This window comes from Eretmochelys imbricata, chromosome 2, assembly GCF_965152235.1.
Source record: "Eretmochelys imbricata isolate rEreImb1 chromosome 2, rEreImb1.hap1, whole genome shotgun sequence".
In the NCBI taxonomy this organism is placed as follows: domain Eukaryota; kingdom Metazoa; phylum Chordata; order Testudines; family Cheloniidae; genus Eretmochelys; species Eretmochelys imbricata.
Window position 1 is genome coordinate 190,614,842 of NC_135573.1, and position 22,922 is coordinate 190,637,763.

At 40.5% G+C, this 22,922-nt stretch overlaps 1 protein-coding gene across 3 annotated transcripts in view; it reads right to left on the minus strand.

Moving 5' to 3' along the window:
* Window positions 1-22,922, minus strand: part of DNAJC13 (DnaJ heat shock protein family (Hsp40) member C13) — a 106,511-nt gene that overhangs the window by 70,487 nt on the left and 13,102 nt on the right. The window contains exons 3-13 of one of the 3 annotated variants that reach the window (XM_077811179.1): window positions 12,153-12,228; window positions 11,031-11,180; window positions 9,765-9,806; window positions 6,418-6,618; window positions 5,152-5,358; window positions 4,963-5,058; window positions 4,476-4,567; window positions 2,920-3,086; window positions 2,730-2,809; window positions 2,480-2,649; window positions 231-330 (exon numbers count right to left, since the gene is read on the minus strand). In XM_077811179.1, coding sequence (XP_077667305.1) covers window positions 231-330; window positions 2,480-2,649; window positions 2,730-2,809; window positions 2,920-3,086; window positions 4,476-4,567; window positions 4,963-5,058; window positions 5,152-5,358; window positions 6,418-6,618; window positions 9,765-9,806; window positions 11,031-11,180; window positions 12,153-12,228 — 1,381 coding nt within the window. Of the gene's footprint in view, window positions 1-230; window positions 331-2,479; window positions 2,650-2,729; window positions 2,810-2,919; window positions 3,087-4,475; window positions 4,568-4,962; window positions 5,059-5,151; window positions 5,359-6,417; window positions 6,619-8,704; window positions 8,732-9,520; window positions 9,807-11,030; window positions 11,181-12,152; window positions 12,229-22,922 lie in introns of those variants that run through there. The other 2 variants (XM_077811180.1, XM_077811181.1) reach the window with 2 other exon arrangements.

A 22,922-nucleotide genomic window follows, 5' to 3' on the forward strand; every position in this document is an offset into this window, starting at 1 on the left:
TAGTTAGGAGAGTGAATCCTATTTCTACTTCTAAATAACCATGGACAACCGAGTCTACTTATGTGATATCCTACTATTTCAACCTGGGATATCCTATGTACGCTGCAAGATACGCATGCACTACACTTTCCACACAAACCCCATTTTCAGAGCCTCGCAATTCACACATTTAATAGTTTCAAAATAGGAAATATCCTATTCTGTAACGTAGTTGTGAGTTAAACACTTACACACATGAGAGCACACAGCATGTCAATAGAAGCATGGGTTACTCCATCATTGTTTCTTTTAAGAGCTTTTACCACCTTAACTCCTAGACGTTCCCGAAACCTGTCACAAGAAAAAAGGTAATTTAAAATGGATATTGCAAGTGCGTTTACATTTTAGGTATCAAGATATTTTTTTAAAAAGCCTTTGATATCAAGCCTTTGAGCAGCTCACTCAGTATTTAGGGCTCGTCTATGAGACCTGTTAGTGTGCAGCAAGCTGGGGTATAAGTCTACCTCACGCTACCCTGCTGCGTACTAATGGCTCATTTTCACTAGCACGCTACATTGGTGCCACTGCATCACATCAGGTGAAGACACATTGCGTCGACAGGAGAGCGCTCTCCCGTCAACGTAATTACTCCACCTCAACAAGAGACGGAAGCTATGTCAGCAGGACAGCATCTCCACCAACAAAGTGGCGTCTACACCGCGCTAAATCAATGCAACTTACATTGCTCGGGTGGTGGTTTTTTTCCCACACCCCCGAGTGACGTAATTTATATTGACTAAAGCCGTAGTGTAGACAAGGCCTGAGTTTCTGCATGGACCCTTCTGCTGTGCACTAAAGATTCTGAAATTCACTTTGATCTACTTCCATTTCAAAGCAGAGTAGATCAAAGTGCACTATAGAATCTTTAGTGTGCAACAGCAGGGTCCACATGGAGAGTTAGGATATGTCTACACAGCAAAGAGAAAAACTGCAACTGGCCCGTGCCAGCAGACTCTGGCTCGTGCTGCAGGGCTGTTTCAGTGCTGTGTAGCCTGCCGGGCTTGGGCTGGAGCCCAAGCTCTGGGACTCTCCCACGCTGCAGGGTCCTAGCACCCAGGCTCCAGCCCGAGCCTGAAATTCTACACAGCAGCGAAACAGCCTTGAAGCCTGAGCCCCATGAGCCTGAGTCAGCTAACACCAGCCAGCCGTGGGTCTAGCTGCTGTGTAGACATACCCTTAGAGCCCAGCAGGATGGTGTGGGGTAGACTTAGCGTGGAGCAAGCTGGGGTGTAACTGCTCATATGTTCACAAGCCTTTAGAGGACCTCTCTATATATTTTCCTTTTCTTTCATTTCAACTAAACAACGTACATTATGGCCAAAAGAAAGTGGAGTCCAAAAGCCCAAAGTCAGAGTTCAAAGTATGACATAATGGTAGTTACAGTAAGGACATGGACTTACTAAATGCACAAAGGAAATTAGCTATCACTTTACATGACCAGTGAAGAGTTTACAATAGACTAATGCCCAAATAATCAGAGAATTCAGTTCTTAAAAGAAAAGTAAGTATAGCTACAAGAAGATTTTATTTTAAATTTGCCCAATTTGTTCTATTTATAAAATTTTTCACAATAACCTCTTAAAAGCCACATACATACTCTTAACACATATAATGAAGGCTAAACTGATTTCATTTTCACAAAATAGCCTAATTGCAACAATGAACAAGACATGCACAATTTCTTCAGAAAGTCAGTCAAAAGGTTTCCGAGATTGCATCTTAAATCTTTAAACCAATTATGAGTATGCCAATTTGCAACATCTCAAAACCTACTTCCTTCACTTCTTTCTTTTTGCCCCTCAAAAACATGCAATCTAAGGTGTAACTGACTTTACACTAAGCTTGGTGCTCACTGCACCTTTTATCCCCTGGGGAATGTATGGAATTTGTAATTGCAGCTGATGTGTCACCAGAAAGATTAAACCAAAGGTAGTCAATTATTTTTTAGTCCAAATTTCTTGGTGAAGGTATAAGTCAAGGTCCAGAAGCCAGAGAAAACAAAAAACAATAATGAAAAGTAGTAAATAAAGATTTTGGGGTTCATTCAAGAGTGTCTGGCAGTCCATCTATTGACTACCCCTGGATTAAGCCATTATATTTGTTCAATGGGGGAAGAAAAAAAATCAGTTTTACCAGTAAATATTTAACATACACTATAACTTAAAAGCAGAACCATAGCTGGCAACGCTAAAAGATTAAAGCTTAGCGTTGAGAAACCCTAATTTAGAAACTGTCAGCAAGATGCAGTTTACGCTACGAGGTGATCCAGTACCAACCACCTTATAGTCTTACATACATGAAACTGCTACTTTATAAAAGTTTTTCTGACGCCTCAGCCATTATGGATGATCCCAACCTCAATGCAGATTCAAAGTTTCAAGGCGACTAGTGAGTATAAGCCTTTAGAACATTATTTAAGCGGATAGCAGGAAACTCTTACTTAGGAAGCTGAGTAAAGGCAAGGAAGCCAGCTTTTGAAGCAACTAGTCGTCTCACAGCTTGGAACTGGCTTTCAAGTTCTGCGTTAGATGCTACAATGTCCCCCTCTTGAGACAGTAATGCTGTTATGGCATTATTAATCAGTTTCTCCTTGTTTTCAGAGAACAGACCCTAATAAAAGAGTAAGAGCCATTAATACTTGCATAAAGTAACAAAAACTGTAAGAGGTTGGGCAGAGAATTAATTCTTACATCTTGTGTTACTGCATGCAGAACTCCACTGTATGAGATGTTAGCATTGAACCTGAACACAGCATCTGCAAAATTACCATCTGCAATGAGAAACAAAATGTAGTTGGGAGTTACATATTTTAAATGGCTTAAAGATATGTTGTGCTATAAAAAAGAATGCACTTTGAACTGCAGTAAAAGCTGAGCTTACTTGGAGGAGCAGCTAAGAACCGGAGGTGAAGGCTCTCTACTTCCTCATCTACAGGCATACTCAGCAATCCCCAGCGCTGACCTTTGTGCGTTGGGGTCATTTTCACACATACATCTCTATTGCCAGAGGCTCTTACTCCATCCAGCAAGCTAGCTAACAGGGAATCTCTGAGAAGAGAGAAAAATGTTTAGACAATTACCCTGTGAATTTAGACACTTAACTGGAAAATTATGATTGTTATAAGGAAAAGGTTGAGCACACTGACTGAACCGTAAGTACATGTGCCCAATATTTCTACTGGAATTCACACAGATCAAGATTTTCCACTCTTTAAAGTATGCAATGCTACCAAATACAAACAACTGCATGAGCCAATGACCTGACAAAACTATAGTGGAACTCTTCCACTAACAATAAGAGATATGTAAAGTGATAGTGGATGGTGCAGTATGGTAAGGAAAGTAGTATTTCAGCTAGACTAGATTTTTCTGGCCTATTTTTTCTTGCATGTGCTACATTCCTTTATTTTCTGCACACAAGCACCTTGCTCTACAATCAGAGGTGTCCAGCCTATGGCCCACGGACCATTCACAGGCCACCAGAGCATTTCAGAAGGCCCACTGCCCGCTTCCACACAATATATTAACAACTCATTCATTAGCATTCTGCTGCCATGTTTACATCATTTTAGTTTACACAAGGGTGTAAACAGGCTGTTTCTATGTACAGTATTGTCTAACTAAATACATACAAAATAAGCTGAACTTAAAATATAAATCAATACAGGTGACTTTAAATCTTAATATGTAGAATCTATTTGGCCCCCATAAGTTTGTGCTTAGGTTTATATGGCCCTCCTGTGTAATAAGTTGAGCACCACCACTCTACATAATGCCCTCAGCCACATTTAATCCATACAGGTATGGTGGACAGACAAAGAGGGGGAAAGGGCGGGGGAGGAGGAGAGAGGAGAGACCAGACCAATTCAGTCCAGACAGTAAACAGTACTGGCACATGGTTACCAGCTAAACATCTAGGATTTAGCATATTAGCTTTCAATCAATACTTGTTTCTCAAGATAGAGCTTGTTAATACTGTCTCTCTCCTCTAAATCAATCTACTTCCTAACACTCCAGCTTGTTTAAACAGCATGTCTAACTACAAAACTTTTCAAAACCTCGTCAATTACCTTGACACCAAGTGGACAAAATATATATTTCTAACTGACCCTCTATAACTGTTCACCTGTATGGGATAATATAAGTGTAGGAGAAGAATTTTTTTTTAAAGTTTCTTCCACTATCCCATTTACTGAAAGCAGATAGATATGGAACACCAAGGAGTTCACAAATTTAAGTGAGACGTCACATGTTATCTGTTTGAGGTTGTACAGGCATCTTCAAGGGGGAAGTCAGAGAATTGAAGGCAGGCTTTGAATAAAGTGAGTCTGAATTTGGCCCTTGAAAGTTTTTTTAACTTCACACAGCTTACATTATATTTTTGTCATTCAACTAATTTCCCATTTACATTTCCCTGTAATCAAACTTTTAAAATACCTCTCTGTTGAAGAATATCTTCGGATTTGTCCCTTGATAAATTCAATGGTAAAAAGCTGTGGATTTTCACAATCACGTACTAGTGCAAATACCTAAAAAGAAGAAGCCATGTAATGAGACCACCCACACTTATAGGAAACATTTAATGCAATTCTCAGGTAGTCAAGGAAGTGAATTGTTGAACCAATGCTCAATGTTACAATATATACTCAAGTTTCAAGGAAATGACCCCAAAAAAAAAAAAAAGAACTGCAAGTGTAATCAGAACTTCCTAGAATTTGTTTTGTCAGCTTTTTTGATTTAGGTTTTTTCAAAATGAATCCCAAGAATGGTTTCTGCATCTTTAGAAAATGGGGTCTGACAGAATGAACACAGTAAATAGTACCAATAAGTGAACTTCAATTTTAATTGTCATGTTGCAGTAGTACTATATAATATTGTATTTTAATAGTCAAAATGTATTATTCTAAACAGGATTGTCACCTACCTCTCCTAGAGGTTTCAGTGTCACAATATTATACGTAGCAGGATCCCGCTCTACTAAGCAAGTTTCTGTAAGGGCTAATATTCTTTTCACAGGTTCCTTAAAGAAAAAACATGTTAGAAAAGCGGACCTCTTTTTTAGCCACCTAATAAATCAAACAAATAAGATGTAGTCTAAGTTTGTAGACCTTACCGAATGTCTAGGTGTTATTTTTTGAACAATAAATTCTGCTAAAGATGTGATAGATTCATCATTGCTGTATTTCCCAAAGCGAAGGCTCAAGTATTGCTCAAATTCTAAAGCTTCTTTCCTTATTCGGAGAGAGATGCCTATATAATTGCCAGCATGTTCTATTGCACTTTTGATAATTTCTTCCCTTTGCTCAGATGCAAACATGTGCTGCAAATTTTAGAAAGATATATTTAGGTAAGTTTAACACAAAAAATAAGAAAACTGAACATCAGCTGTAATCAGCTCAGGCTTAAAGTTTCTTAATAGTTATAAAAAAAGTGAACTTGTTTATATTGCATGACCGTCTGTTTTTTTTTTTATTAGTATCATTTACTGGTGAATGTTGTTAACTTGAACAAATGACATTTTCCCCCCTCCACACAACTGGAAACACTATGACAATAAAGAATTAACATTTCTCCTCAGCACTTTGTAACTTGACCTCACTAGTTAAAATGGTTATAAAAATATTTTAAGTAAAAAGACATTTTCCTAAAATAATCAGAAATAAAGTATTATTCAGAAGTTAATAATCAACAATACCCATTGTAAGTTTTTTGTAAAAAAGAAATAAGAAACTCAGTATGTCTTGAATCGCTTAACTCATGTTTCCCTCTTTAATAAATAGAAAATTAAAACAATTGTGGCAGCAGTGATGTAAAGAATCTAAAAAGTTTAAGGTAATTCCTATTGCAGAGCTATCTTATTTTGCTGCACACCATTCAATTGCTTGCAGTGTAGTCTACAATAAGTGGCTTAGGATTTTTATTTTAATTCTGCATGGCTGTATGGGTCCTCTGCTCCCTCATTTTAACTTGTTCCACTCAAGTTTATACACAGGCAGATAATATCCAGTCTCCCAGTTAGTACTCAAGGGGACTTGGACAGAATTCTGTATTAAATATTTTATTGAACCAACTTCTGTTGATGAAAGAAGCTTTCAAGGTCTGTGGAGATTAAAAGCTTGTCTCTTTCACCAACCGAAGTTGGCCCAATGTCACTGCCATACCCTGGGACCAACATGGCTACAACACTACCAATATTAAATGTTGTATAATTGGCCCTGTTGAACTTACCAAACTATTCAATCTACAAGCCATTTATTATCTGCCATGTAGTGATTTGAACTTACAGGTAGGAGAATGAGACAGCCTCATACTTATTCTGTTTATGTAAAAAACTTCTCATGACTTGATATACATATGTATAAAATGTTATAATACTCACCAATCTACTAAATCCTCCATAAAGTATAGCGAAACCTCCCTGATAGTCAGAGAGATCAGCAAAACCTTCAATATTTCTGTAGTCATAGGAACACAGGACTTTATTAGTTGCAGGATTAATTTGATCAAACCCTCCAGGAGTCACTTCCAGAATCACAGGTTTTCTCACGTCACTCCAGTGATGCTTATAACAGTTGTATCTCTATGAAAGAAGGAACTGCTGTTAAGTCCAGAGAAAACCAAAAAGATTTCACCTCCTGAGGACTACATCTACACATAACAGTTCTTTAATTTGAGATAGTTTTGTATGATCAAGCAAGTGTCCCCAATAAATCTGAAAGCCATGACAGCACAGCGTGGGTAGACCTATCTTTACATTGTAATTGATATAAGATTAACCCAGTCCTGACACACTATTCACTTACGGTCTATTCACACTGAAACATGAGCCTGGGTTCAAGCCTATTCCCTCCCCGCATCTATACTGAAATTGTGCTAACCCAGTGCTCAGACCCAGGGTCCTGGGATCCTGCAAGGTAGGAGGACTCAAGGTAGAGTCCAGCTGGAACCCAGGGGTCCAAGCCCTATTGCTTTGCAGTGTGGCTGCAGCCTCGCTTGACTCAGGTCTGGGAGTCATCCAGAAGTATGACAGTTCCATGAGACAACTATCCCAACAACCTGCAATCCACTCTGAGAACTGAAGTTACCCCCCCTTGGTGAATGGGAGCAGCTCAGGTCAGTGTTAACCTATTCTCTTCTGATAGTGTGCTTGCAGAGAGTGGTGATCAGAGAGCCTCCTGGGTTGGGTGATCTGTTCAAGCTTCCTGTAATGTGCAGGGTAGGCAGTAAAGTTTTCCCACAGTGCACCTTGATTGTAGGGCTAGAGAAGCCACATTCTGCAGGGGACATTAGGGACTCTGGCATATGGTTACTCTGACTTGGGTCTGAGCACTGCCGGACGCCAGAGCCCTAAGTTTTAGCACGAGTTAGAAGAGCCTTAAATGCAGGGTTTAAATACTATGTAGACACTCAAACCCATGGCTCCCTATCATGGGTCAGTTGACTCAAGTCCTACAAACCCTGGGTTTACATTGCAGCGTAGACATAGCCTTAGACAGGGAATCCCCAACACATTTCAGCCATTAGAATCTTGATTGTTCTATAATAGTGCTATGGAATACTTGTTTAGTAAAGTATCACTTCAAAAAAGTCCTACTTGGTGTAGTCATAGAATCATAGAATATCAGGGTTGGAAGGGACCCCTGAAGGTCATCTAGTCCAACCCCCTGCTCGAAGCAGGACCAATTCCCAGTTAAATCATCCCAGCCAGGGCTTTGTCAAGCCTGACCTTAAAAACCTCTAAGGAAGGAGATTCTACCACCTCCCTAGGTAACGCATTCCAGTGTTTCACCACCCTCTTAGTGAAGAAGTTCTTCCTAATATCCAATCTAAACCTCCCCCACTGTAACTTGAGACCATTACTCCTCGTTCTGTCATCTGCTACCATTGAGAACAGTCTAGAGCCATCCTCTTTGGAACCCCCTTTCAGGTAGTTGAAAGCAGCTATCAAATCCCCCCTCATTCTTCTCTTCTGCAGGCTAAACAATCCCAGCTCCCTCAACCTCTCCTCATAAGTCATGTGTTCTAGACCCCTAATCATTTTTGTTGCCCTTCGCTGGACTCTCTCCAATTTATCCACATCCTTCTTGTAGTGTGGGGCCCAAAACTGGACACAGTACTCCAGATGAGGCCTCACCAATGTCGAATAGAGGGGAACGATCACGTCCCTCGATCTGCTCGCTATGCCCCTACTTATACATCCCAAAATGCCATTGGCCTTCTTGGCAACAAGAGCACACTGCTGACTCATATCCAGCTTCTTGTCCACTGTCACCCCTAGGTCCTTTTCTGCAGAACTGCTGCCTAGCCATTCGGTCCCTAGTCTGTAGCGGTGCATTGGATTCTTCCGTCCTAAGTGCAGGACCCTGCACTTATCCTTATTGAACCTCATCAGATTTCTTTTGGCCCAATCCTCCAATTTGTCTAGGTCCTTCTGTATCCTATCCCTCCCCTCCAGCGTATCTACCACTCCTCCCAGTTTAGTATCATCCGCAAATTTGCTGAGAGTGCAATCCACACCATCCTCCAGATCATTTATGAAGATATTGAACAAAACCGGCCCCAGGACCGACCCTTGGGGCACTCCACTTGATACCGGCTGCCAACTAGACATGGAGCCATTGATCACTACCCGTTGAGCCCGACAATCTAGACAGCTTTCTACCCACCTTATAGTGCATTCATCCAGCCCATACTTCCTTAACTTGCTGACAAGAATACTGTGGGAGACCGTGTCTAAAGCTTTGCTAAAGTCAAGAAACAATACATCCACTGCTTTCCCTTCATCCACAGAACCAGTAATCTCATCATAAAAGGCGATTAGATTAGTCAGGCATGACCTTCCCTTGGTGAATCCATGCTGGCAGTTCCTCATCACTTTCCTCTCATGCAAGTGCATCAGGATTGATTCTTTGAGTCCTAGAATGGTAATAGGCTTCTAGACACTCAAAAGGATATAAATGAACAAAGCCATCAAGACAGAAGACCTATTAAGATGCATTCCAGAGAGACCAGTGGATGTGAAACCATGTATCAAGGTATGGGTGTTAAATGCATAAATCTCATAAGCTGACGTACTACAGAGAGATTCAGTAGCTAGTTTCCAGTAAGCTCTTTCAAGCTCTCTCCATAAATCCGTTTCAGAAGATATGCTTGGAACTTTTCCCCAACTCCCACTATACACCAAGAATTCTCTTTTTTCCTCCCCTTCACACTGGCTAGAAATGAGGTGAAGTCCTCCCAAAGTATGTAAGTGCTACTACACATTTACTTTCAAATGCAAGTCTGTGCTGAACAGTGTTCTGATAACTTCACTTTAATTTCAACTATTTCTAATTAATAATATTCAATCTCCTTTTAAAGTAATTTTTGAAATAGATCTGCACTTCTGTAGTTTGCCTACTATGGTTACACCACATAAATGTAACTTGGTAGCAACCCTTGAAGTATATTTTTTCCAGTTTGTGCAGTTACCAGTACATTACCTCTCTGCTCTCTATGGAGAGTTCTCCCATAATGTTCATCTCACAACATTTAAAAAAAGAAAAAAAAAAAGAAAATTACAAAACCACAAAATTGGCAGGAAATTCAGATTTAGGTGTAGCAGGTAGCCGTAACTATTTAAAATATAAAGGGACATGGTCAACTAGAAATTAGTCTGTTTTTACAGTATTTGTAATTATGAAATGACTGGATTTGTAGTCCAATATAGACAGGCCAGATACTTGCCCTTCCTGTGATTTTTCCTTCTGAAAAGTCTGTTCTGAATCTCTGTAAAAAGGAGAATGAAAACAAATAATTTGTTGTTCTAACTATTCCAGAAGGACTCCGACTTGAATCTCTTTTGGATAGTCTAAAACGTAAAGATTTAAAAGTTGTATATTTAAAGGGCACCGTTTGTTTTATATAAACTGATACATTCGCTCCATTGTTCACCACCAGTGATACTCAGACAGAGGCTCACGAGCCACAAGTACCTCTTTAATGTGTCTCCTGCAGCTCTTTGCAGCATGATATTAAAACACTGTGCAATTTAATTATTAATCAATACGAATGCTTTTACTGTGTTATTAACAAAGGTGAAAGTAAGCTGGTACGGTGTACTGGTAAGAAAGCGGCCGCCGGTACAGGCCAGTACACGGCCAATGTTAAAGCGTTGCTGAAGCCAGAGTAAAACGGGCAGCTGCCCCAGGGCCGGGCGATTTAAAAGGGCAGTGGCCAGAGCCCCAGGCAGCGCAGGCCAGGCAACACGGAAAGCACCCCCACGCTTTGCGCCCAGCATGGCCCCTCACCCGGTGTCCCAGTTCCTCACCTGCTGGCCCCTCTGCTGCCATCCAGGATCCCTGACACCGGCCCCTGTTCCTGACCGCAGCCTGGGGCTCTGCAGCCGCCCCCAGCTGTGATCCCAGCCTAGGATGGTGAGGCGTGTGGACAGGGGCAGAAGGAGGTGCAGCTCAACACCCAAACCCAAAAAATTGTTCCAACACCACTGGCCCCACCCCTTCCACCTGAGACTCCGCACCTTCTGGTGGCCTGGAGCTGGGCCTCCTACACTGTGCCCAGGGGCCTGGCAGCATTGCGTACCAGTAGGAGATAAGTTACTTTCACCCCTGGTTATTAACCAATAAAATCATCAACCTGCATTAAGTTATTAACTTACTTGCTGTGAGAATATAAAATATTTAGTACTATAGTAAATGAAACATTCACACTACTGTGGCTCTTTTGGGTAATAGTGATCACTAATTTGGCTCCTAAACTATTGAGGTCTGAGTATCACCAGTCTAATGCATCCAGTAAATTGGAGTCTTACATACAAGTTATTTCAATGAACACCGTAGTCCAAGTATATGAATATCCATTTTAATATACAAGCACAGCAGCTTTCCTTCTCATCACATAAAATCCAAAGTGAACATACAATATTATTAGATTTAATAAGAAATACAGTAACATATATTAAATTGGCTGAATAGCCAAATAACTAGTTCTTACCAGCGCTTCTGTAATGAGTTCTGTCCTATGGTCTGTAGAAAACTTAAGCGTTTCAGACTTCTTTCCACTCCCCTTACGAAAGGTGAGGCTGAATTCTGTTCCTTGCCCCTTTCCAACAGGGCCGATACTACAAAGATCTCCATAAGGCCACTAAGGTAAACAAATTAAGGTCACTTGATAAATTTCAATTAATGTAAGAAATAGAATCTTTTATATCCAAATGTAGTGAAACAGGTATTTAAGGGTGTATTTGTACCTTAGGTCTCTTTATAAGAGGGCTTAATTATTTTTAACAATTAAGGTTATAACAAAACCCAGCTCTCTAGTTTGTGATTAAAATAAAGGTACAGAGTAACTAAATAGGGCAACAAACAGCATATACATCTGTTTTATGACTAAGCATTCAAGTTTGATGAGGAAGCTCAATGCAATGCATTCACTCTCTGCTGAAAGAAAAGGAGTACTTGTGGCACCTTAGAGACTAACCAATTTATTTGAGCATAAGCTTTCGTGAGCTACAGCTCACTTCATCGGATGCAAAGTGGTAGCTAGGAATTCAAAAGCTCAAGAAAAAGCCAACATTTCGACTAATGAAAAAGCACAAGGATCCAAGCAAACAAGGATGGAGTAGTGCAAAGTTGGGTAAAATTTGTGACCCTGTAGATCTCTGCTCTGCAGTGATTCCCTTCAAGGACACTGGAACTGCCAAGTAGTCCTGAGATAGCACACACACAAAAAGGGAAGTTGAAGGGGATTGTTTTACTAAGTAACAATTTTAGTTCTATTGTGTAACAGAACAAAGGAGACCATACAAGCTTCAAAAAACACCAAATCACCATTTAAACTGTTAACTATTGCATCAGCTACTTTTCTTTAGCCTATAAAAGGACAGTTTGCCTGAGCAAGCCAAGTCACCACAGTGCCCAATCATGTAATTAGTGGAACTGACACCCCTTTTAGTTATGCTTAGTGTTTATCACAAGAGAGAACCCTCTGTAAAACACAGCTGACCACACTCAAATATTAAAGGAGGGGACAAGTCAGAAGAATATTAACATGAACTCAGATTGCATTAGGATATCTTAATGTATCCAAGAAGGCTATTACTACATTTATCATTACCTGATTTGTAACTTCTAGTGTGTTCGGATTGTATGTAGTGATGGCATGGGTTCCAACTGAGAAGACTCTCTTATACCTAAAGCATACCAAGAAAGTATTTAGTTTAAAAGTATTTTCCTGAAATCTCATAAAAAAAGCAAAATGTGTACAGATAAATACACTAATCACCCATTAGGACAGAACCAACATAAGCCTAATCATAGTCACTAACCATTACAATGAGAATGGCCAGACTTAATGAAGTGAGTATGCTATTATTTCTCAATATAAAGGATTAAGTTTGCTAGAGTACTCTTTTATACCTTCGTCTTTGCCTCTTTTCCAATGTGATTGGTGAACAGAAGAGAAAGGAAAGGTTTAAGAATATTTAATTGTTGCAGCATTCTCTCCCTCCCTGCCAAACTCAGGAAGATCTAAGCCCAAAAACTTCAATAACGTGCATTGACAAGTACAAAATACCAATGGGAAACTTGCAATGGATATTTTCACCAACATGACTATATGTAGAAAGGCAAAAAAAAAAAAGAGGGAGAAAATGGATATTCACAAATTCAAAATAGCATAAATTGAGACAATTCTGAATGTAGAACACAGCTTCCAACTAACAGTAACTACTTGAATACTCTTCTCCAAGGAACTATACTGACGTAGTTCAACAAACACCACAACAACAAAAGTATACAAAAGCTGCACCAGAAGTTTGATGGTTTGTGTGGTTCAAAGAAAAGCCAACTGGTCCAAATCTATCAACTGCTAGTTTGCAGCAAGCACTTAGTATAGATCATCTGTACAAATCTTATTTAAAAGAGTAACACCTCTAACTTCAAGATCAATCTGTGTTTGTAAATCAGCATTTTAACGTTTACGCAAATACAACAGCTAGGAATCTGGAATTAGAGTTCTACAAACATCTTTAAGTCATACCCCGTTTCCCTACCCCAGTATAATTCATCACAAGTATTTGTAATTAGACTAACTATATTTTACATACAGACTTCACACATATGAAAGACATTTACATTCCTCAGCATGTTTCAGCTACCAAGAACCCTCTACTCAACGTGGCTGCAAATGGTATGGCAGGAGTGCATCTCAGGGCTGACTGTTAACTATGGATAAGGTAGGTATAGTGGGATTTCCCATCAGCAGAGGAGGTATTAAGGAGACACTTTTCTCTGGATCATGGTGGCATGGTAAACAGGAAAGATTTCCTTTGAATTGCAGAGGCAAGCAGGCAGATACATTTTTCAGTGAATAGACAAGTGAACTGGAGGAGGGTCTCAAAGTGAAGCTGTTCTTTATATCATGTGTATTCTGTGTGATGCAATGACCTTTAGTGCCTATTCAAGGTGCCTGGAAGTAAGAGGCTTTGGGTGGACAGAAAGTTAAATGACCAAGTGAAAGAGGTAGTTTCCAGAAAGCACCTTCAATAAATATTTTACACACAAGTCAGTTTAAGATTTCTAAAAGGTGAAAAGTCAGTAAGCAGGGTCTGGCAGCACTCAGTTTTACTACTTGAAAGATATTCCTCAATTAGTTATGAGTATCTTCAGAAACAAGCAACCCTAGGAGGAGAAATAAAAAGTTACCTTTATTCAAGGTGTCATTTCAATACTGCCTAATGTTAAGTCACCGTGTTAGAAATTACATTTTTCCCCCCCAAGAGACTAGTTTTACAAGTTACTTTTAATTATATTTTCCTTGCTTTTGTCAGTTACACCATTATATCTTTTTGAAATATTAGTATTTGATGACTGAATATAAATCAAATCTGATTAGTCTGAGGAAGGATTTACACACTTCCATTTGTTCACAGCTTTTTTTGTATGCTATAGATTATGCACATTAAATTCTATTTCCAGTAACAATACTGAACATTTAGAAGCTATAATTTGAGGGATGAGGGAAATCAAGAAACTAGATTTGACTCTGAGCGAGTTCAATGAACTTCTGAAGTGTTTACTAACCTCTACTATACTTGGTTTACAATATAAATCATTGTTTGAAAATAAAATAAGGTGCAAGTACAGAAACAGTTGACAACTCAAATACTTAGAGTACCCAGAAAGAGCTCTTGAATAGAAACTGTTTATCTTATAAAAACTTAATAGATCCATGAATGCAAACTCTCATGGTATCTATTTTATCCTTATAGGGATATTGTCAAGACGACCATTCTGTTCTCCTCACTTCTCAGTTCTGTTAGCAGTCAGGATGCTGAAATACAAGAATTCTGCTTTACGTTCTAGAATTAAATAAAAAATATTGACTTTGTATAATCACGGGGAGATGAACAAAATGGTAATTTACATTTACATCACCTTTCAAACATGAATTAGGGGTATGGCTGTCAAAACTTCCATAGCATGGACATCATCCTATGTATCCGAGGCCCCATATAACCCTGTGGAGTGATCTGTTTCATCCTCTTATGGAGCTGCATCTAAGCTGCTTCCTTTACATTTTAGCTACTTTTACAAACCTTCAATCCTCTGGTTTGCAATGATGAGCACAGACACAAAATCTGAATTTACAGAACTTCTGAACAGACCACAGCAATATCACCAATGTAATTAACTGTCAGTTAAACTAAAGAGTAGGTTGCAACAAATAGTAAAATAAAGTGAACTAGGCCTAGAAAAGCACCAGTTGTTTTAGTAGTAGGAGAAAACTAACTAGCTGGTGGTAGATGGGTACCTTTTAATTATAATTCTTCCAAATATAGTTAGGCCCCTCTACGCAAAGCAAGTATTTTTGAGAAATATTTTGAGAAGTATTTTTGAGCTCACTTATGTCACACAGGCTTAGTCTACACTTCAAAGTTTTGCCAGCATTGCTATGTTGGCTAGGAGCATGAAAATAAAACACACTCTCCCACACAGCTATGCCAGCAAAAACCCGGATGTAGACAGCTATGCTTACACAAGAGTGCTTCTGTCTGTTTAGCTAGCGTTGCTGGTTGAAGAACTTCATCTGTCAGCTTACACTGAATCTCTAAGCCAGTAAAGACTATAAGGCAGGCAAGCCCACCTCTGCTTTTGCAGTGAGGATAAGGCCTAAATCAGTGGATAGCTTGAGTGTTTCACAGTGTGGCTACTCTCATTTAAGCTAACTATTGCAATGAAGAAAAATACACTACACAAGCCAAAAGTAAAAATGCACCTTTAACAGTTAAGGTAAGGTCTCGCTTACCAATAGAATGACTGGATTAGCAGCTGATGACTTGTGCTAACTTGAGCTAGGTAGCTGAATCCCCATCACTGTACTGGATTGTCAGCAGCACTGGAGATTTAACCCACACCCCGACAGGCCAGCTAACTTGAATTTAAGGTCCCACCTAATTCCAGCTAGAGAGCTGCATGTGGACATGAGCTGGAATAGGGCCAACACTCGAGTTATACCATGAGTTAACACTGCAGTGAAGACAATCCTGGAAAAGAAGGGGAATCACAGGATTCCACTGTAGAAAGGGCTAAGGCCATTATCTGTGAGAGGTGTATTCAGAGACCAAAGAAGGGTCAGAGGTCACAGGGAGATCACTAGCAACTTGAGTGAGGACTTAATTTGTAAAGTCACTTAACCTGGTAGCTCCCTTTTAGGAGCCTTTCTGGACAAGATCTATAGCAAAAGCAATAAGCTTAATTTAAGAATTTGGAAAAGGAATGAGACTACGGCCTATACCAAAATGTCCTTTCTGGGCTCAGCTTCACTAATCCAGGCTCCTGAAAGTTCAGGAACAGGAAAATAAAGTCTCTTAATAGAGGGGGAAGGAATGGTTCATGTTTGTGAGCTTGGACCACAATACCTTGCAACATCATTCTACATCATAGCAGTGGGGACAGAAGTGCCAGACAGTGAACTATTAATTATTTGCACTGTATCTAGGAGCCCAAGTCATGGCAGAGGACCCCCATTGTTCTAGGTGCTGTACAAAGCAGAACAAAACCACTAAGCTGTTTCTTTATTTCCAGCTTTTACAGGAAGATCTATGGCAACATCTTATCAATATCAAATTTGTTCTCTGTTCTCAACATGGAGGCCTCCATGCATCCTTCTAACCAATTCCCTCTATTTATGCCAATGCAAGCAACGAGACAAGCTTAGTTGAACCAGTCTTACCAGCAACACTAATGCATGCTCTTGAAGAAATGCTTATGAATGTTCCTCCATATTCAACACCCACTAATGCTAAAAGCTGTATAGTCCAAAAAGTCTCATGTTCATCATTAGCAGAATAATCACCATGAGACCAGAAGGGGAAAAAGTAAACAAACAAACAGTTTATGAGAAGAAAGAAGAGTTTACCTCTTTGAAATAGGAATAAGATAATTTCTCTTCAGACAGAAGGGTCCAACCACTCCAGCTACAGCTCTTACACATCAGAAGATCTACCTTCCCTAAGGATAGCAAGTTAAAACAGGGGTGGACAAACTTTTTGGCCTGAGGGCCACATCTGGGTATGGAAATTGTAGGACGGGCCATGAATGCTCATGAAATTGGGAGTTGGGGCGTGGAAGGGGGTGACGGCTCCAGCAGGGGGTGTGGGCTCTGGGGTGGGGCCAGAAATGAGGCGTTCAGGATGCACGAGGGGGCTCCAGGCTGGGGCAGGGGCTTGGGTGTGGGGGGTGAGGGTTCCAGCAGAGGATGCGGGCTCTGGGGTGGGGCTGGGGACAAGGGGATGGGGGTGCAGGAGGGTGTTCTGGGCTGGGACCGAGGGGTTTGGAGGATGGGAGAGGGATCAGGGCTGGGGCAGGGGTGCAGGCTCTGGCCAGCGCTTACCTTAAGCAGCTCCTGGAAGCAGCAGCAGCCACCGCCGCCGCCGCCCCCCTCCTATGCAGAGGCATAGTCAGGCAGCTCTGAATGCTGCCCTGTCCACAGGCACTGCCCCTGCAGCTCCCATTAGCCATGGTTCCAGGCCAATGGGAGCTGCAGGGGCCACGCTTGGGGCGGGGGGAGTGTGCGGAGTCCCGTCTGCCCCTACGCATAGGGGCTGGAGTGGGGACATGCCGCTGCTTCCGGGAGCCGCACAGAGCAGAGGCCAACCCCTGACCCCACTCCCCAGCTGGAGTGCCGGAGAGGACAAGCCCCAGACCCTGCTTCTCCGCGGGAGCTCAAGGGCCAGACTAAAATGTCTGAAGGGCCGGATGCGGCCCCCGGGCCGTAGTTTGCCCACCCCTGAGTTAAAGTCTCACTCAAAGCCTCCAGAAAGAATGAGGAGTACTTGTGGCACCTTAGAGACTAACAAATTTATTTGAGCATAAGCTTTTGTGGGCCAAAGCCTACTTCATCAGATGCTTGCAGTGGAAAATACAGCATGCATCCAATGAAGTGGGTTTTGGCCCACAAAAGCTTACGCTCAAATTTGTTAGTCTAAAGGTGCCACAAGTACTCCTCGTTCTTTTTGCTGATACAGACTAACACAGCTACCACTCTGAAACCTGTCTCAAAGCCTCCCGTAATGTTATGTTTTAAGTCAAAAACTTCACCTTTACAAAAATGTAACAAATTAAAAGTTGATAATTTCTTGAGTAACCTACCTCTTCATGAGCCACAGATAAGGGATTATCTATTCAATTGGCTGATGTATACTTAATGTTATTAGCATCATACAAAAAAAATCCTACAGAATACCAGTCAGCCAAATCAGATGTCATTTGACTTAATACCTATTTCTTATATAGTGCTCTTCATCAGTAGATCTCAAAGCACGACAGTCTTAAATATATTTATCTTCACAACATCCTATGAGGTAGGGAAGCATTAACCTCATTTTACAGATGGGGAACTGAGGTACAGAGAGGTTAAATGACCTTGCCCAAAAAGTTACATGGAAGTTAATGGCACGGTAGGGAACTGAATCCAGCAACACCGTGGTTAGTGCTGTGGGAGGCTCTTTCCTGCTTTAACAGCTTCTCAACAACTTTAGTGGACTGAGTAATTATGTCTCCACTTTGAGTTGTCCTCTTTTTAAAAGACACATGCTACGATTTCTTTTTAACATACATGTTATTTGTTTAGTCCATACACAGGTTTGGAAGTATTGCAAAGTACTGGAACACGCTTGTCTAATGAGGTTCCACAGAAAGCCCAAAAAAGAGAGTGCTTCCCATATCAAAGGAGTGCTAATACTTAACAGCCCCATGTGTTCATGTTTAAGAGGGACAATGAAACTTTGGGTCAGAAGTTATATTTAAAAGAAGTTCTCTGAAATCAGACCTAAGACACATTTCTATTGATCTTTTAAAAGGTGTAAATGGAAAGTTTGCCTAAAAACTAGAGAATAAATCAATGCAACTTATTTCTGAAGAGTGTTTTCATTTTTTAAAATCCTATGTTACTCATTTACACAAATATATTTGATCTGAGAAACATCAGGCTCTAAAAACCTGAAAAAGATTTACTTAGTCTAACGAAGTAAGGGAATTGAGTTCAATATTATTTTTATGTTTCAGGAAACGTTTATAATGTTCTAGAAAGTCGAAAAGAACAATGGGTGGAATTATTGGTCACTACAGTGAAACAGCTATTAGATGTAATCAACTGCATGGTGCAGAAGGGTGAATGGGTGGAGTTGTGAATCACAGGGGACTTGCTTTGCTAAAATATAGAAGCTTTTGGACAGATGGGCATAGCATTTGATAACATGGTTCCATATCAGTCTGATTTAGCTCATTTGTTTTTATTGTTCAATGTGTTCATTCATTGGTGGTTTCTTGTTCTAACAGTAGCAAGTAGGAAAAACTGAACCAATACTACTAACAGGTGAATAGTAAAGATTACCAAGAGTTACTATGAAATTCTGACTCATTATGCCTTAGAATCAAGGTGGAAAGATTTAATTCAGCAAGCAGAACCTCGATTTAATTTTGTTTTGCATCTGTACTTTATTCACTACTTAGAATAAGAACTTTTTCAAGATCAGGTATCCCACTGAATTAAATGGCATATTGTATGTCACATAACACAGATGATCCTGCAGGCAGGACATTTTATATATTGACCACAACAATGGAATAAGGTCCATGTTCTAGGCTTTTCAGCAGCATTTAAACATAAACTTAACTCAGAAAGAGTCCATTAGTATTATATCGTAAAAGATGTTGTAGAAGAACTTGTGATTATTCCACAAAACCAAAAAGCAGAATAAGGAAGTTTAAAAACTTTTAGGCTAGCATTACCTTTGTTGCAGCAGTCTGTTCACCTGTAGAACTGTAAAAAAGATTGAAGCCAGCACCCTGTGTCTGTCATGTATTTTATGGATTGTGAGGAAGTGTTTTATGAATTACAGTTGGAGAACTAGTACCTCATATAGCTTAGGTTCTAGTTACCAGCAAGACCACGTCTCACCAAGCAGATTATGGCAGTCAAGCTTCAAGACCAGCTGGCAGTATTGGAACCTTGGTAGATGGTGGGAGGGTATTTTCAATGGAGAGATCTTGATTCTGGATTTCACTTGCCCCATTGGTCAGAAACAATGAGAGTCTGTTGGCATTTAAGGCATGGAACAAAACCTCTGTTCACTCAGACTTTTTACCTTAGGAGGCTGGTGGAAAAGAGGATTCTGTATTTAAAGACAGCCTTTGTTTCCTTCTCCCCCCACCCCGATGTTACCACAGAATTTAAAATGGAATAGTTGTAAAGTTCAGGAGTGTCCTTTCATGCAGACAATAATCTGCAATATGTTAATCAACATAAACTGTTTTAGTTAATGAAGATGTGCCCACAGGCTTAGGAATATACTTATTTGTATTATAATTTAAATATAAAAATGCAGGATACATCACAGCCTCTTTAAATCCAATTTTCTTCCTTGAGGCTGTTCAAACTTGAATCCCAACAGCGTTCTACTGTCAGGGACGCAAGACAGAATTTTGGCTATCCAAAAGTCACTTCACTGCACTCCAGGAGAATAGTCTGGAGCACAGTCTCTTCTAAACTGCCATGTTTATATCCACATCTGCACACAGTATGAGAAGAGGCTGGTGTGTACAATTTTAGATACTAGTGATTTTATAAAAAGTTATTTTTCATGATTATCTAGTATGAAATAGCACTGTAGGATAAACTCCAGTACCAGCTAAAGCCAGTACTTTGTTTCAGATACAGCCTGTACCAGAAAACTGCCTATAAAAAGTTTAAGTAGACATATAGCTAAATTGCTACATGAAAACAGCTTTTTATAGAAGGCTTTAATTCTGTTGCTCAGATCTTCACACTAAGATAAAGCAAAAAATAAAGCTACATTTTTAAAAGCTACCACTTTGTCGGATTTCAGAGTAGCAGCCGTGTTAGTCTGTATCTGCAAAAAGAAAAGGAGTACTTGTGGCACCTTAGAGACTAACCAATTTATTTGAGCATAAGCTTTCGTGATGCATGCAGTGGAAAATACAGTGGGGAGATTTATATACACAGAGAACATGAAACAATGGGCATTACCATACACACTGTAATGAGAGTGATCACTTAAAGTGAGCTATTACCAGCAGGAGAGAAAAAACACCACACACACACATACCCCTTTTGTAGTGATGATCAAGGTGGGCCATTTCCAGCAGTTCACAAGAATGTGTCAGGAATGGGGGTGGGGGGGGGCCGTGGGTGAATAAACATGGGGAAATAGTTTTACTTTGTGTAATGACACATCCACTCCCAGTCTCTATTCAAGCCTAATTTAATGGTGTCCAGTCTGCAAATTAATTCCAATGCAGCAGTCTCTTGTTGGAGTCTGTTTTTGAAGGTTTTTTTTGCTGAATTGTGACTTTTAGGTCTGTAATCGAGTGACCAGAGAGATTGAAGTGTTCTCCAACTGGTTTTTTAATGTTATAATTCTTGACGTTTAATTTGTGTCTATCTATTCTTTTACGTAAGGGAGTGCTATACCCTGGCAAAGGAGCCCGCTCCGCAGATAACCGCTCACTCTACCAGGGCCCAGGCCTCCTCTGCGGCATTCCTGGCACAAGTCCCTATTCAGGAAATTTGCAGGGCAGCCACGTGGTTCTCGATACATACATTTACGTCGCACTATGCAATTACAGGACAGTCCAGGGTCGATGAGGCTTTTGGGCGAGCCGTGCTCTTTTCTGTGGATAACTCCGACCCCACCTTCTGAGCTCTAGCTTGTGAATCACCTGCTTGGAATGGACATAAACGATCACTCAAAGAAAAAATGGTTACTCACTTTCTCGTAACTGTTGTTGGCGGGGCCCGATATTGGGCGCCATGAAGGTGCCACTCCAGGGGGCGCCCCAGGCTGACCCTACGGACGCTGCTAGGGGAAAAATATTCCGGCTGGTGTGCATGCGGCATCCACATACCTGCTTGGAATGGACATGAACACCACATCTCGAAGAACAACATTTCCAAGAAAGTGAGTAACTTTTTTTTTTTTTTTTTTTTTTTTTTTTTTAAGAGCATGCCAGCAGGGTCTGCATGGGGAGGTTAAAAAGCAGCATGTTGAAGCGCTTTACAAAAAGGTACCTAGTTTGCATTTTGAATGTTATAATTCTTCACGTCTGATTTGTGTCCATTTATTCTTTTAGGTAGAGACTGTCTGGTTTGGCCAACGTACATGGCAGAGGGGCATTGCTGGCACATATCACATTGGTAGATGTGCAGGTGAAAGAGCCTTTGATAGTGTGGCTGATGTGATTAGGCCCCATGATGGTGTCCCCTGAATAGATATGCGGACACAGTTGGCAACGCGCTTTGTTGCAAGGATAGGTTCCTCGGTTAGTGTTTTTGTTGTGTGGTTGCTGGTGAGTATTCGCTTCAGGTTGGGGGGCTGTCTGTAAGCAAGAACTGGCCTGTCTCCCAAGATCTGAAAGAGTGATGGGTCGTACTTCAGGATAGGTTGTAGATCCTTGATGATACACTGGAGAGGTTTTAGTTGGGGCATTAGGGGACGAAAGCTGGGTACCCGCCTGGCCCCACAGTATGCCAACATTTTTATGGCTGACTTAGAACAACACTTCCTCAGCTCTCGTCCCCTAATGCCCCTACTCTAGACCAGGGGTTCTCAAGTTGGGGGTTGGGACCCCTCAGGGGGGTCACAAACTGTCAACCTCCACTGCAAGCCCCGTTTTGCCTCCAGCATTTATAATGGTGTTAAATATATTTAGAAGAAGTGTTTTTAACTTGGGGGGAGGGGGAGGGGTCGCACTCAGAGGCTTCCTGTGTGAAAGGGGTCACCAGTAAAAAAGTTTGAGAGCCACTGCTCTCAACAGACATTTTATACTTATTTGTAAGCAAAGATTTAAGTTAAGGAACAGTTAGCAATTGTCAGGGTTTTGTAAGAACAGTCAAAAAGGTGTGCACTACAATAATAGTACCCTGAACAAGACAAACTGATTGTAATGGTAATGCTTTTTGAGGGGGAAGAAGATTGCCTTTAGTAAAAGTTTAAAGAAAAATTTGGGGTCTATTATAGATTTAGTGACACATATGACTAGGTTTTAATTTAACTAAAGCATATATTTCTCCTTTACACATATACACCCAAAAGAGCCTATATTAAAAGAGCATTAAAGTTGCAAACTCAAGAGCTGAAAATGTCAGAATGAAGGTTTCCTGTGCAACCTTAATTCAGTCCTCGTGTGCACATGCCATATGATAGAGTCTAATTACATTATCGCATGCTAGTTTCCTAATATTTGAATGCTTGACTCTGCAACCCTATTGTTCTTTTAATTGCAGGTTTGTTTTTAAAATGCAACTTCCTGATTTGAAAAAAAAAAAAAATTCTATCCACCCGCAGCTTGGGTCATCAGCAAT